This window comes from Festucalex cinctus, chromosome 2 (assembly GCF_051991245.1).
Source record: "Festucalex cinctus isolate MCC-2025b chromosome 2, RoL_Fcin_1.0, whole genome shotgun sequence".
In the NCBI taxonomy this organism is placed as follows: domain Eukaryota; kingdom Metazoa; phylum Chordata; class Actinopteri; order Syngnathiformes; family Syngnathidae; genus Festucalex; species Festucalex cinctus.
The window spans coordinates 27550290-27564653 of record NC_135412.1 but is presented as its reverse complement, the minus strand read 5'-3'; the positions used below and the strand labels follow the sequence as shown (position 1 = coordinate 27564653).

The 14364-nt window shown below is 39.1% G+C and overlaps 2 protein-coding genes across 5 annotated transcripts; one reads left to right on the top strand and one right to left on the bottom strand.

The window, feature by feature from the left end:
- Window positions 1-1416: 1416 nt before the first annotated feature.
- Window positions 1417-9954, bottom strand: cxxc1a (CXXC finger protein 1a). Of its 4 annotated transcripts, none has more exons than XM_077514131.1 (14): window positions 9844-9954; window positions 8819-8943; window positions 8589-8689; window positions 8390-8505; window positions 8148-8306; window positions 6605-6805; window positions 6430-6540; window positions 5954-6177; window positions 3999-4206; window positions 3634-3744; window positions 3506-3555; window positions 2352-2448; window positions 2113-2265; window positions 1417-2029 (listed from the first exon to the last, which is right to left on the bottom strand). In XM_077514131.1, the coding sequence occupies exons 2-14, from the start codon at window positions 8881-8883 to the stop codon at window positions 1883-1885; spliced, it is 1743 nt and encodes a 580-aa protein (XP_077370257.1). In that variant the 5' UTR covers window positions 8884-8943; window positions 9844-9954; the 3' UTR covers window positions 1417-1882. The 4 variants fall into 4 exon arrangements, with proteins under 4 accessions (XP_077370257.1, XP_077370255.1, XP_077370254.1 ...); XM_077514129.1 differs by having other exon boundaries at window positions 9805-9948; XM_077514128.1 differs by having other exon boundaries at window positions 9771-9937.
- Window positions 9955-10428: 474 nt separating this feature from the next.
- On the top strand, window positions 10429-14280 carry LOC144015057 (myoD family inhibitor). Its single transcript, XM_077515374.1, has 4 exons — window positions 10429-10494; window positions 11436-11557; window positions 11661-11888; window positions 12869-14280. The coding sequence occupies exons 2-4, from the start codon at window positions 11437-11439 to the stop codon at window positions 13129-13131; spliced, it is 612 nt and encodes a 203-aa protein (XP_077371500.1). The 5' UTR covers window positions 10429-10494; window position 11436; the 3' UTR covers window positions 13132-14280.
- Window positions 14281-14364: the final 84 nt, after the last annotated feature.

Genomic DNA, 14364 nt, shown 5'->3' with positions numbered 1-14364 from the left:
GCTCGTTCTTCTTCGTTCTGTTTTGGACGTTGCTAAAGCGAGTATCTACTATTATTTCGCCATCTAGTGGGTGTAGTATGCTAAAACGGGTGAGCAACGGATACACTACTAATCGCCATATTCATTAATCCGATTTATATTATGCACAAAAACAAACAAAAATTCCAGTGGGATTTTTTTTTGTCCGTTTTCTTCCATAGCTGTAGGCTATGGGGCATTTATTTTACTGCCCCTATAACAACAACAAAAAAAGATCAATTTATTCATTTGTGTTGCTATTCAAACTTGATTGGATATAATACTATAAAAAAATAATAAACAATTCAATTTATTAGTTTAATATGTTTAATTTATTACAATTAAAATAAATAAACCATATTACAATTTCAAAATTTGCATGAATTATTTTATTAAAGAAAATTCTTTGTTGCATTATTATGCTTTTTTTGCCCCAAGATTGGTTATTTATAATGCAATGTAGTAATAATTTATTTTTAATTATTTTATCTAATGAAGTAAATTAGAGTATTGCCTTGCTGTAAACACTAAAAACTAACTAATATTTATATTTGAGTTTTAGAAAATGGCACGGTGGAGGACCGGTTAGCACGTCTGCCTCGCAGTACTGGGGGAGTAAGATCGAGTCCAGGCTCCGGCCTTCCTGGGTTGAGTTTGCACGTTCTCCGCCTGCCTGCGTGGGTCTTCTCCGGGTACGCCGGTCTCCTCCCACATTCCAAAGACATGCATGGCAGGTTAATTGGCGCTCCGAATTGTCCCTGCTTGTGTGTGTGGATGGTTGTTCGTCTCTGTGAGCCCTGCGATTGGCTGGCGACCAGTTCAGGGTGTATCCCGCCTACTGCCTGAAGCCGGCTGGGATAGGCTCCAGACCCCCGCGACCCTTGTGAGGAATAAGTGGTCATGAAAATGGATGGATGGATGGCTGGGAAAATGGCACATTTTACAATTACAGTTAAGTTGTATTTAACTTTGAAATTCAATAGGAACAATACGAACAATTTTATTTAACTTTCATGTTCAGCTAATATATTTTAATGATGGTCACGGTTAGTGGTGGAGCTAACTATTATTAGGTGGTACTTGGTGTATAATGTTAAGTAATAGATTGTGTAGATAATTCTGAGTGTTCCTTTCTTTCCTCCTAGACAGGCCACTGCGCTCCAATGATTAAGCGGACAAAGGTTTGCCTTTTGTGTTTATTGAAATTAAACAGTTTATCAATCACTAAATTAAGTTTTTTATTCTCTCATTGTTTGAAGTCAAGTGGAGAATATTGTTACGTGAATAAATTCCAAACTTTTTTGTGTAACCTAAATAGATCTCAGCGAGTGCTCATTATTCTTGAGTCATAAACCTCCCAAAACCTCCTCCAAAAAAATGACTGTGATGTTTTTAGAATGTATTGTAATGCATTTTAATGTCAAACTTTGATTACAGCTAGGGATGCAAAATTCCAGGAAGTTGGATTGTTTTCAGTTCTTGGCAAATAAACAGGAATAAACCAGAAATGTACAAACTGAAGGTTGTCTACTGAGAAGTAAAGCATTTAAAACTTGATAAGAGTTTACTTACAAATAAATCTTTTGAAATGTCTTGTTTTATTGTATTATTTAGCATGGATGTCTGCTTATGACAAAATACAATCTTTTAATTTACTGTATGCTTGCTTACCTTCACATTAAAATTTACCTTCACATTAAAATTTAATTTTTCTTTAGCAAACCTTATTAACAAAAACTGAACGAAACGAAGTACAAAAATAGAAAAGGAGCATTATCACACTGATATCAAATAACACTGGTAAAATGTAAACTTCAAAACCTTTCAAATTGTAGTGAATCACTTGAAAATGAACCGAGCGCGTCTAGCGGTCTTTGGCAGAGCGCAGGTCTGTGGTTACCGGGTCGTGCTGGATGGTTTGGTGCAGCATGAGAGCCAGCAAACCCGCCCGGTTGGTCATAGCCGCACGCAGGTTCCTCTCCTGCTCAAACAGCTCGTCCAGTTTGTACCACTGGCAAGACAAAAATACAGAGATATGTGCTTTGGACTCTTTTACTGGTCAGAAATTTCACCCTCACAGAGAGCTTCACATACCACTCGAACTCTCTCCAGATCCACCTCGGCGCGTCGGAGCTTCTCCCAGCAGTAGTGTTTGTTGCACTTTCTCTTGGAGACCCGACAGAACTCGCCGGTGGGCTCGAAGACGTCTTTGACCAGAGGGCAGCCGCACACCTCGTCCGCTGCCACCTGGATGAGACGTGCAAACAACATCAAACAAAAAAAGCAAAACTTAAAAAAAAAATGGATGAAACTGAGAAAGAAGCCAATCAAACCTTCGGGTCTCTGGAATGTTCCGGACACAACACCTGTAGCCGCTTGCAGTAGGTTTTGCTCTGAGGGTTGTAGACGTCGCAGAACAGGCGAGTCGCTCTGTGTGACACAATCAATCACTCACTCAATCAATCACTCACTCACAGAAGCTTACATGTGTGAATGAGTGAGTGAAAAAAAAATCTGTGCGTGCTTTCAAATTGCCGCGGGAGTGACATCACGCAGCCGACAAATTCGCCCAGCCCCGTTTGCAACACGCCACCCCCCGCTCTGCAATTGGCTGGAGGGGTGTAAACACTGTCTTTCCACAGAAACGTCCTGCTGTTTACAAAACAAACACAAAATGGCAAAATACAGGCTGGGGACGGGGGTGGGTTGTTTAAATCCTGTATTTAAAAAAGTGCATTTTCCTGAGTGAAACCGGCAGACTGGGTCTTTAAGAAAACTCAAGTATCCTATCTCAAAATATTAGAATATTTCCTCAGACCAAGTGAATTATTATTTTTTTTAAATAAGTCATAATCAGCAATATTAAAACAATAAAAGGCTTGGAATATTTCAGTTGATTTGTAATGAATCTAGAATGTATGGCATTTTTGCTTATTTAATTGCATTACAGTAAATAAAGGACTTCACAATCACAATATTCTAATTTTCTGAGACAGTCCTGTATATCTACTCAAAGATATTAAAAATCATATAAAACATAAAAATATAACCCATATACATGTGTGAAAAAAAAAGGAGTACCCCTATATAACTTAATGAAATATTCTCAAATAATAAGACTCCTTTTAAACATAATTCAAAACAGTCCTATACATTCACATACTGGGAATATTCACAATCACATGAAGTCACATAAAAATACAACAAAACAAAGCAAATAATCATTTAATATTTCATATTTTGTCTATGGCACTATAGGCATTAATGATTTTATATTTTTGTTTTTCCTTAAACCCTGACACATCTGTGTTTTACATTAGTCCTCACTTTACATATTTCAAACACAATTAAACCCCTTAAATTTTAGATTTCTTCTCTTTTGCTTGTTTTCCTGTAATTTAACAATTGGGTCTATATTTGTTTTATGCACGTGTGCCACTGAAACACAGACAGACAGGCGTACACATAGACAGACGGGTGTGCTCACCCTTCAATCCGCGTGGGGTACATGGATCCAAAGGAAGTCTGACTTTCGTACTGTTGGGACAAATGTGAGCCGCGGTCAGAAACTGTGATGTTGACGCGAGTTGGCGACATGTGGCGGATCAAACCGACCTTTGCGTAACATCTCTCCATGTGTCTCAGTGCTACCTTGGGGTTGATCGGATGGCTGCAGGACACGCAGAAAATTTGAAGGTCCGTGTCGTCGCCGTCGCCTTCGTTGGCCTGTGCACATACAAACAAGCGTGGCAGATGTGAGTCATTTTATGAAGGCTGAATGACCATTCTTGTTATTCTGCACCATAAACATATTTCTATTATTGTTCTGCCACTTTTTCGTCCTATGTAATACTTCAACTTTTCTCAACCAACTCAAACCATTCCCAGTACAAGTCTCACATTTCACATTCCACACACACTTAAGCATTCACACGCAATTTCTACAACCATATAAATAAAAATATGATCACTTTGTGTACCTCCTCGTCATGTTGCACTTGGTTAAGTTTCGAGTTGGCGATGATGCCTTCCAGCTCGTGGAAGCGCTTTTCCATCAGAGTGAGGCGCAGCCTGGTGGCCTGCTGCTCTTTCCTGATTCGCTCCAACTGTCTCCGCCCCATCTCCTCGGCCACGCAGGGGCTCTGCTGCCACTGCTGGATCCTCTGAGGGACGATCTCAATGATGCGGCTGTGCACACCAAATGGAACGTTAGTGTCTTCTAGGTGTATGGAGCAGGGGTCCGACGGCAAACTTGACTGTCAAAAGAGCCATTTTAGGCCAAATAAATAACAAAAAATGTAAATGAAATAATGTGTTCGTGTTAGTCTAATGTACTGGGGGCACGAGAGCTAATTAGAGCTGCACCATAACAGAAAATATGCAGCATCCAATACTTTGAGATTCCGTTTCTTCTACCTTTTGTTTTTTGTGTGTCATTTTTCAAACTTAGTTTTTCATATATTTTTAGACTTTTCTGCCTTTGTCAAATTTCTGACATTCTTGGCAATTTCAAGGAAGATATGGCAATTTTCTGCCTCTCAGTCATTTTTTGGATATTTTATGGCTATTTTTTTTACATTCGTTTCTACCTTTTTGATATCAATTTTCTGATATTTTTGGCAATTTTGTGGACATTTTATGGTAACTTCTGGGATTTCTTCTTTTGTTATTTGGACATTTTAAAGATCTTTTTTTTTTCCTGCTTTTAAAAAATTAATTGTCTGACTTTTTGTGGGGCAATTTTGTGTACATTATATGGTAATTTCGGGATTTCTTCTTTTTATTTTGGACATTTTATAGTTACTTTTTTGAACATTTACTGTTTTTTTTTTTTGTTTTTTTTGCAAATCCAAAGCTGTTTTGTTGTAATTTTCTGCCTTTCTTCTTTTGTTTTTGGACATTTTATGGTTACTTTTTTGAATGTACAGTGTTCCCTCACTATAACGTGGTTCACCGTTTGCGGCCTCGCAATTTTGCATTACTTTTTTTTTTTTTTTTTTTAAATTATATAAAATTTACAAATATTTTAACATTGAGAATGTTTAAACAAGAGAGATGTGTTAAAATGTAAATGCCTTGATGAGAAAAGTGGATAAACTGTGTGGTGAGGTGTTTTAGACGCTTAAAACATTTATAATAACAAGGTAAAGCTAATTACTTCGCTGATTTCATTTACTGCAGGTATTTATTTTTTGAAACCTCACCCCAGCGGAAAACGAGGGAAAACTGTATTCTTTTCTGCCTTTTTAAAAATAAATGTTCTGACTTCTTGTGAAATTTTGTGTACATTATGTTAATTTTTTGCTTTTCCTCTTCATTTTTTGACATTTTATGGTCACTTTTTTGACATGTTTAGTTTTTTTTTTTAACTTTTTCATCTACTTTCGGCTCTCTTTTTCTGACAACTTACAAATTTGGATTCTAACAATTTTTAAATATTTAATTACTCCTTTTTTGTCTATATCATTAAATAATTTAAGAATATTTTATCTAATGCAATATATTTACATATATCATTTCTACTATTTTTTTCTGCAGGTTGCAGAACCCTGTTATAGAGGCATACTGAAGACTACACTGGTGTGATATCATGGTCAATGTATACGGGTGAATACATGTGTAAAATTGTTTACGTTAGAATGATAAAGGTACTAGAGTACTAGGGGTATACAGGTGCATAAACTGGTATGATATGATCAGAGTACAGGTGTGTTGTAGTATGTATGACTATGTAAAAAAAAAAAAAAAGTACGTTTATTAAAAAAAAAAAAAAAAAAAAAAAAAAAAAAAAAAAAAAAAAAAGTGACACTGCGCCACAGCTGTTTCATAGTTGTAAAAATGGTTTATAAAAAGTTTTTCTATCCTCTTCAATGTGTGAGTAAACAAGTTGTATACCAAGTGTGTAATACACGGTTACATGTTAGCTGACACTCACTTGGCCGCAAGTTTCTTGCCACAGGTTTCGGAACAGTACTTGGAGGTGGTCCGGGCTGCTTGAATGCAGCCTGGCCCGAGACACTGGCGCAGAGTATTGCCAAGCTCCTTAGAATCGGCCTCTCCTCCGCCTCCGCCTCCTCTTTCACTGTGCCGCACGCGCCCCCTGTGTCGCTGCTTCGCCTTGTGACGCCGCGTCTCCTCTTTGGGGGTGGAGAGCGATTTCTGCGGACGCAGGCATCATCTTACATGTGGTATCGGTGTGAACATGTGTTCTACAGGTGCTACATGTATAACAGGCATTGCAAGTGTGCTACAGGTGTGTTAACTGTTTGCTAAGCATAAATGCTACAGGTGTTACAAGCGTGGTTGTCACATGTTACAAAAGTTGCATATATGCTACATGCATTAGATGTGTGTTAAAAACGTATGCTACAGGTGTCAACTGTGCTACAGGTGTTTTATATATATGGTTACCCTCTTCTCTGGCTTCTTCTCCCGTCTCTTCACGTGTTTCACCTTCACTGCCTTCTTTCTCAGCGACTCCTCCTCCTCCTCCTCTTCTTCCTCCTCTCCACTGTGCCACACCTGCAACAGAAAGACACGTCCCAGGAAAAAGTGCCAATGGAAACCCACCGAACCATCCACTGACCAGGTCGCTAAATCCAGCAGCTTTGTACTGCTGGTAGAGCTCCAGCTCGCTTTCACTGAACACATCTTCCTCCTCGTCCTCATCTGTAAGATGTCCGCCGTGTTTCCTGTGGCGGTCCCGTCGCCCCTTCGCACTGCGTCGACTCATTTCCTCTTCTTTGACGCGAAGCATCTTCTGCTCCACACCAGGAACATGCCACATCTTATGCAAAAAACTCACTTAAATTCACTCAGCACAGACCCAAGCGTGCTACAGGTGTTGCATGTGTACATAAGAAGTTATGTGTGGGCTACAGGTGTGAAGTTGTATTCCACAGGTATTATATGCGTGGCATATATTAGGGCCAAACCGATTAATTGGCCAATTATTGGCTTTCAAACATCGGCCAAATGGCGGATTATTTCCCCCTTAAAACGTTATCGAATAAAAGCGAAGTTTTCCACGCTATGAAAGTACCATGAATGCACCATTTTGCTTGCGTAGCGTTAGCAACGAGCAAGTGTGTCGCGTACGTTATTCTGTTGTCCCTAAGCGTCCTTTAAGCTGTTTAATGACACCGCAGTTTGAGTTAACTGTAAAACTAAACACACAACGTTAACAATTACATCCGCTGTATATTTAAATACAAAACCTGGTTCGTTTTTAAAACATCGCTAGCCTAGCGCTAACAGCAAGTTAGCATCGATTTCGGGAGTGATTTTCCTTCAAATAACGAATATCCACACACAAATGTTGTTGGAACACATACCCACAGATGAGATAACACTAAACAAAGGCACTAATTCTTTCCAATGTGTGAAAAACGAGTTATTTTGATAGAATTCAATCGCAACTTTCTTCTGTACTCACTTTTAAGTGTGTACACATTGTGGATGCACAGCACCACACTGCCCCCAAGAGGCCAAAACGCACAGGAACAGTCAGTATTTGTTCATAATGTTTTTTCAGTTGCAATTATTTTAGTTTATTCTATTCTTATTTCACTTTCTTATTGTTTTTATTTTGTAATTTTCCTTTCAAGTTATATTATATTATAAAGTTGATAGTTCAAGGATTCAAAGACTTTCTTGCAAAACATCGAAGGATTTTTTTTTTTTTGTCTTTACACACATTTCCACATGACATGGCATGAAATACAATCCCCGAGGTCCCAGGTTTGCCCAGTAAGTCTCAAGACTTGTGAAAATAACACAAGGCAAAAATATATAAAAGAAATGGTTAAGGCTTTACAACAGTTGTAAACAAGTAAGAATGGTTTTATTATTGACACATAAATCTATACAATAACCGTGTATACTTCATGATTTTTTTTTATATGGACTTGTCATTCAAAGCAAAGAATATTAATAGCGAAAGTTTGTGCGGAAGTGGCACCCATTGTAAAGGAATTGGGGAAGGGGTTAATTTTATGCATTATATATATTTTCAATAATTAATAATCGGTAATCAGCATTTTTCCCTGCCAAAAATCGGTATCAGCATTGGCCTTACAAAATGCACATCGGTCGGGCCCTACTATAGATGCAATCATTGGGTCACTCACCCGTGCACGGAACTGACACTGCCTCAGTCGACACTTCTGCCGTATCTTGTTGGGGCCTCCAAACTTCTTCATGTCTTTACAAAAATCACAGGTGGCGCAGTCTTGCGTCCTCAAACAGGCCTCACACTCGCCGCACATGCGAGCAGACCTTTTGATTTGCTACGTGACACAGGCGAGACAGAAATAACAATAATGAACGTTCTTCAACGGCGGGACGCGCTTTGATCCTGCTTGCGAGCCACCTGTGAGCTACGTCTGCCATCGCTCATGGACTGAAGGGGTGAGGTGCCGTCCTCCTCGGGATCTGCCACCTTTGTCTTCTTCTGACGATACTTAATCTCCAGAGTCGGGTCGCCTTCTGAAACGGACAAGCGTTAACATGTCATATGCGTACCTGACAACGATATATGATGTGAATGGTGTTACACGTAGACCAGTCACCTCGACAAGACGGACAGAACCAAACTCGGATGGCTTTAGCCGCCTTCTCTGACACGCCCACACAGCTACCATGGAACCACTCGGTGCAGCCATCGCAACCTCTGATTGGACAATAGACACGGTGTGTGTGTGTAAATGTTTTATATATGGTAAGGATTGTTACATGTGTTCTACAGGTGTTTGTTGTGTGCTACAGGTGTGAATCATTTTAAGGCAATAGATTGGATTACATCATGAAGCAGTTGATGTCCGGTCTCCTACAGACACAGTAGATTGGACCCTTTGGTGTTTCCATGGTAACATCTCCTCCTCCTTCCTCATCCTCATCAGGATGATGGCGTGATACCTCATCCGCCTGTAAGACAAACAGATATATAACTCCTTTGCTTCCAATGTTTTTCTTAGCGGTAAATCCTAATTAAACTTAAAGTAGTCCGCTATGCTAATTACAATTTTTGCCAATTCCGATTTTGTTTCCTTCAAGATTGCTTCGTATTGACACGGAAGACATTCTTCTTTTGGTGCTACTTCTTCATCTTCCGTGTCAATTGATGTCAGACGTTTTTGCTTTAAGGAACGTGGATGGTATCTGGTATTTGTGAAGTATGAACCGGTACTCTCCCATTCCTGTAAAAGGCATTTGTTGATGGACCATTCCATTCCTTGCCATCCTTTCAACGGCTACAATACCTAAAAGACCATTTGGTTGTGTATAGCAGCTGCTGTAAATGAACAGCTTTCAGTTTATAACGCAACTTGCCAACGTGTCAGTTTTGCTTATAGTTATGCAAATGATTTCATACTGTGGTAATAAATAGCTAAAGTGTGCAATTACTTGTTAGTCATCAGGTTCACTACAAAACATTTTGGTTTGGTGGAATTCTATTATTCACTCTAATTAAAAAAAAAATAGAATAAAAATAATTTTGACATCTTCATGGGTTCATTTATTTTAAAGTGTGTAAAGTCGTGTATGATTTATGTTTCTCTTAATGTTTTGTAGGACGATGGATTATTACATTTAGATTTTCCTAATGCATAATATAGTTGCTTGCTTGGCATCAAAACACACACTTAAACTTTTACTCCCGTTGAGAATATGACATATGTTAATTATGAACGAACGATAAACCAATTGCGCGATAAAACAAAGACCATAGCAGCCGCCATTGCATCACTGACCTCGTCGTTTTTCATTCTACTTCCCGTGACTCACCATCACTTGCTTGAAAGCCAAAATACGCGTTTTATTCACCCAAATTAGTCAACAGCCTTCTATTTGTTCGACTTCATCATTCTCCTCTTCCTCACAGCAGCATCAGACGTAGCATCTTTTTCATCCTTTTCTTCTTCTTTTCCTTTGTAGCTCCAGTAGAAAGACAGCGACACACTTAGGTCACAGAAAGAACTACAACTAAAAGGCGTTTATGAACGCTTTTGGATTTGACGATGAATTACAATTGTTATTGTTCCCGAGCAAAAACATGCATTTTGATAATATATTAATTTAAAATATTTATTGGCAACAATCAAAAGGGAAAAAAGGCACAGAAAACACATAGGCTGAAGGGGAATATTTTTCAACCCTGGCCTGGAATATCAAAGTTAATTACATTAAGCTTACATATTAATGATAATTTATTTATGATTGCTGGTAATTGTGCACTTCATAATCCCAATTATTTACAGCGTGACTTTCTTATGAGCACGTTTTCACCTGAACTGTCTGTTCACATCAGCCGCATTTCTTGTTGTGAGGTGTGCACTGTGCGCAACGGAGTGGGAGTGGGGTGGGCGTTCACACGGATTCACACTCACACGACCACCCATCCAACTTGAAACAGTGCCACAGACACAAATGCGCACAGGCCTTGAAGGAGGGCAACGCAGCGTGCGGAGGCTGTAGGTAGGTTTTTAGGCAAATACTCACGTCCGCATGAGCTAACATCCCTTATTAACCTATTATGGATTTATATAATATATTGTGTAATAAATAAAAAAATGCTAACCTTATTTACAAGGAACATATCATGTAAAAGTGACATTTTAAAGTTTCTAAACAAATAATCCACACCCTGGAGTGGCTGCAAACGTGACATTAAACAACCAAGTCAATCTTTACTTATGAACACCCTCACACCGACTTTCTCAACCAATCATTTGGCAGCTAGGCATGAGGACAAAGTTCCAATGAGAAAGAACCGCTTGATGCATTGACTAACGCTCTGTCATATCAAAGCCAATAGGTAAGCAGAGCTACAATGTTAACAGAGAATGGTGTTACCAGCCTTTGCTTCTGAAAATAAATAATTTTAAAAAATTGAGTTCAGCGTTCAACAGTGGAACGATAAAGAGCTTTAATTTTATTTCCTCATGACTTTGAATGTCTTGTTTCGTTTAGGTACTTGAAATTAAGTTGCTAATAATGATAGATTAAAGAGGCTGTCTGCCGGTTTCACTCAGGAAAATGCACTTTTTAAATACAGGATTTAAATAAACTAATTACTTTTCAATTTATAGATATGGGCTTTTCATAACGTGTGGAAGTGATTTTGTCCTAAACCCCCACACCCCCAGCTTGTATTTTGCCATTTTGTGTTTGTTTTGTAAACAGCGGGACGTTTCTGTGGAAAGACAGTATTTACACCCCTCCAGCCAATCGCAGAGGCTGGGGGTGTGGGGGTTTAGGACAAAATCACTCCCACACATTATGAAAAGCCCATATCTATAAATTGAAAAGTTGTTAATTTGTTTAAATCCTGTATTTAAAAAGTGCATTTTCCTGAGTGAAACCGGCAGACAGCCCCTTTAATGACAAAACATTAGTGTTCATCTCTCATTGGTCAGGATGGACGTGGTGGCATCACACTCCTGTGCACCAGGAGGCGGAGCTACTGAGTACTCCGACCAATCAGAGTGCATCTCGAGCCAACCAGCAACCGGCACACCAAGCCTACTCCAAAGCGAAGGTGATGTCACCGCAGGCATATATTGACGAAAACATGTGAAGAATAATAATTATGATAACGTTAGCTTAGCATATTCACTGAATTCACCTGCTTTCACCTGCAGGAAAGTATGCCTCTCAGGAAGTTCATAGGGAAGTGGATGTCCAAATAAATACACCTCACTGTGACGCCATCAGTGACGCCATCATTGATGTTACCTCAGGGATTGACACTTTATCACGAGTTTCTCCCCCTCCTTCAGCGGCCACCAATCAGAAACATATCTCCTCCACTAAAAGCCACACCTCCTTCAAGACAAACTCCGCCCTCATTGAAGAAGTGGCGGGAGACGGTGAGCTGGCCATCTCGCATCCTTTTTTTATTTTTTTTTAACCTTTTTAGATCTAAAGCAAATATAATGAAAGTTTGGGGATTTTTGTCTGATTTTGTATTTTACTGGATTCCGTCATTTATCAACATGGGCGCAGTTTCATTTCTTAGTTTCCAAAACAGGTGTTTTCTGCCTTACCACATTGCCGCAATTTTGATTTGAGGAAGTGGAGCTATCTTGTGATAACATTGAAGAATTACATTTTAAGAAGTGAAAGCTCCCTCTATTTAATGTAGAAATACTACGAGCAATATAAAGGTTGGTACTGGGGAAACATTTTTTTTTTAGGATGGTAAAAAAATGGAATTTAAATAGTTAAAAAAATATATATTTTAGGCTAATGACAATAATGGATATCAGTTTAAAAAACTTGCAGTAAAAACAAAAAAGCAATAAATAACATAATTTAAAAAATATATAACTCAACGAGCATAACCTTTAATGGCGACTGGTTAACATTGTGTTTTCTACATTTTAGTGGAGTGTAACTGTGACAGGAAGTAGAAGATAAACACACCCATCACATTTATCAGCAGGACACCTTCAACATGAACCTTATCTCTGGTACATGGGCATGCATCAAAAACACACACGCCCACACCATAAATGCAACATTTGGAATAGATCGTGAAAGCATCACATCTAAAGTAGCCTATACTGTTGAGTTCAATAATCCGGTTCTGTATATTCATGTGAGGTGCAGTGAAGGTATTATTTGTCTACTTGGGGTCATCACCCACATTCAAAACTATACTGTTTACATGTTAGTGTACATGGAAGTGAGCATATGTGAGAATGTTGGCCTTTAGCTACTCTGGTATTCAATGAGTCAGTTGAGGTTACCAATGTGCTTCTGTTTACTGTATTTTGTTACCGCATGTTTAACAAAGTGTGCACATTCAGCGTCTTGCCAATCATTCACTGTCTCACATCCTCGACAGACTGTTGCATTCACTGCCTGCTGGCGTGTCTGTTCTGCGAGTTTACGTCCATGTGTTGGGCGGCGGAGAGGTGCGTGACGTGCGGAGGGAACATCTCCAACTGCTGCTGGTTCGTGGACACCTGTTGCTGGTGCTGCTGCTACTGTTGCTGGAACGAGGATTGCAAGATCGGATTGGATTGTGGGATCCTGGAAGAGTGCTGTAGCTCGGCAGACTGTTTGGAGATTTGTTTGGAGTGTTGTGCAATATGTTTCCCCTCTTGACTGACCACAGAAGGACTACAAGATGACGTCACTCCAAATTTCACATGGAGTCTTGATTTTTCATTGGAGGAGATAAGGAATATTAATACTAGTAGACAGGAGTCATGTAACGTGTCTACACAGGCTGCAGTAAAATTCCATGTAGCAACTAGACAAAGTGCAATTTCTCCAAGAAATTGCGTAGGAATGCTGAAAGCGGAATGCTAATAGCTGAATGCTAAGTTTTGAATGCATGTGGAATGCTTATGAAGTAAATAGAGAGATAAATTATGAAATTATAACCTCCTGGTTACTGGACAAAGAACTTTACCAATTGTGCCACCAAGCAATATCAGACACCTGGTAATGATGACAGTTCGTGGAAAGTGATACTCAATGTCTGTCCCATTGAAAACGAATGGGGAAAAGTTGATATTAAATGATAAATTGTGCAAATACTGTAAGTAATGTGGAATCAGACGATATATACCCCCAGGAGGCGTCAATTTTTTAAGCTCGTTGAAATTTGAACAATGTAAATTGGTAGTATTAGGTGGGAGTTGTTATGCGGCAAAAAAGTGTGGAGAATAAAAATCACAATAACATATGTGATTGTAAGCATTCCCACAATTACATGAAAAAATTCACTGATTTCTGGTTACTCATTTCTGCCTCATAGTTCCAAGATTCCAGATTTAAAAAAAAAAAACAACATTGAGTGGTGACCAATCTTTTGCTTGTCTGTTTTCCCTGCCATTTATTGGCAACCATTCCATTAATGTGCCACGATATTGACTAGCAACCTGTCAAAAGATTGTTTATATGTGCCCTTTTGTGCAAGTTTTGTGGAATCACAAGTAAACTCTGTGACTGACATTTCAGGAGGCGCAGGCCAGCCTGAACAGGAAGTGTGGATGTGGTGTCCGTTTACGGAACACATCCAAACAGGAAACAGGAAGTAACTGAAAAGACAACGCGAGCTGACCATGGAGCTCAGCTAACCTTTGCGGCTGGACAGCCAACATCAAAGGCATGTATTCACCCTAAACCTCCGACAAATATTCATGTGAGATTCTCCCTAGACTCGTTTACTGCCTTCTAGTTGTGAAAGGCAAACTTACAAAAATGCAGAATAAAAAAAACTAAATAAAAAATGTCTAAATTACGCAACCACTGTGGGCCTAAAATGTTCTTTCATGTGGTAGTGACACTAGTGACTAGATAGGGTTATGAATGTCTAATTTCTTTCTTTGC

Coding starts and splice junctions, on each gene's coding strand:
- cxxc1a (XM_077514128.1), bottom strand. Junction 6,806..8,147: donor AGTGTCAGTTCCGTGCACGG/GTGAGTGACCCA, acceptor TTTTTGCATAAG/ATGTGGCATGTTCCTGGTGT. Junction 2,449..3,505: donor TACCCCACGCGGATTGAAGG/GTGAGCACACCC, acceptor TGTGTCACACAG/AGCGACTCGCCTGTTCTGCG.
- LOC144015057 (XM_077515374.1), top strand. CDS start 11,437: ATGGACGTGGTGGCATCACACTCCTGTGCACCAGGAGGCGGAGCTACT. Junction 11,558..11,660: donor AAGCCTACTCCAAAGCGAAG/GTGATGTCACCG, acceptor TTTCACCTGCAG/GAAAGTATGCCTCTCAGGAA. Junction 11,889..12,868: donor TGAAGAAGTGGCGGGAGACG/GTGAGCTGGCCA, acceptor CATCCTCGACAG/ACTGTTGCATTCACTGCCTG.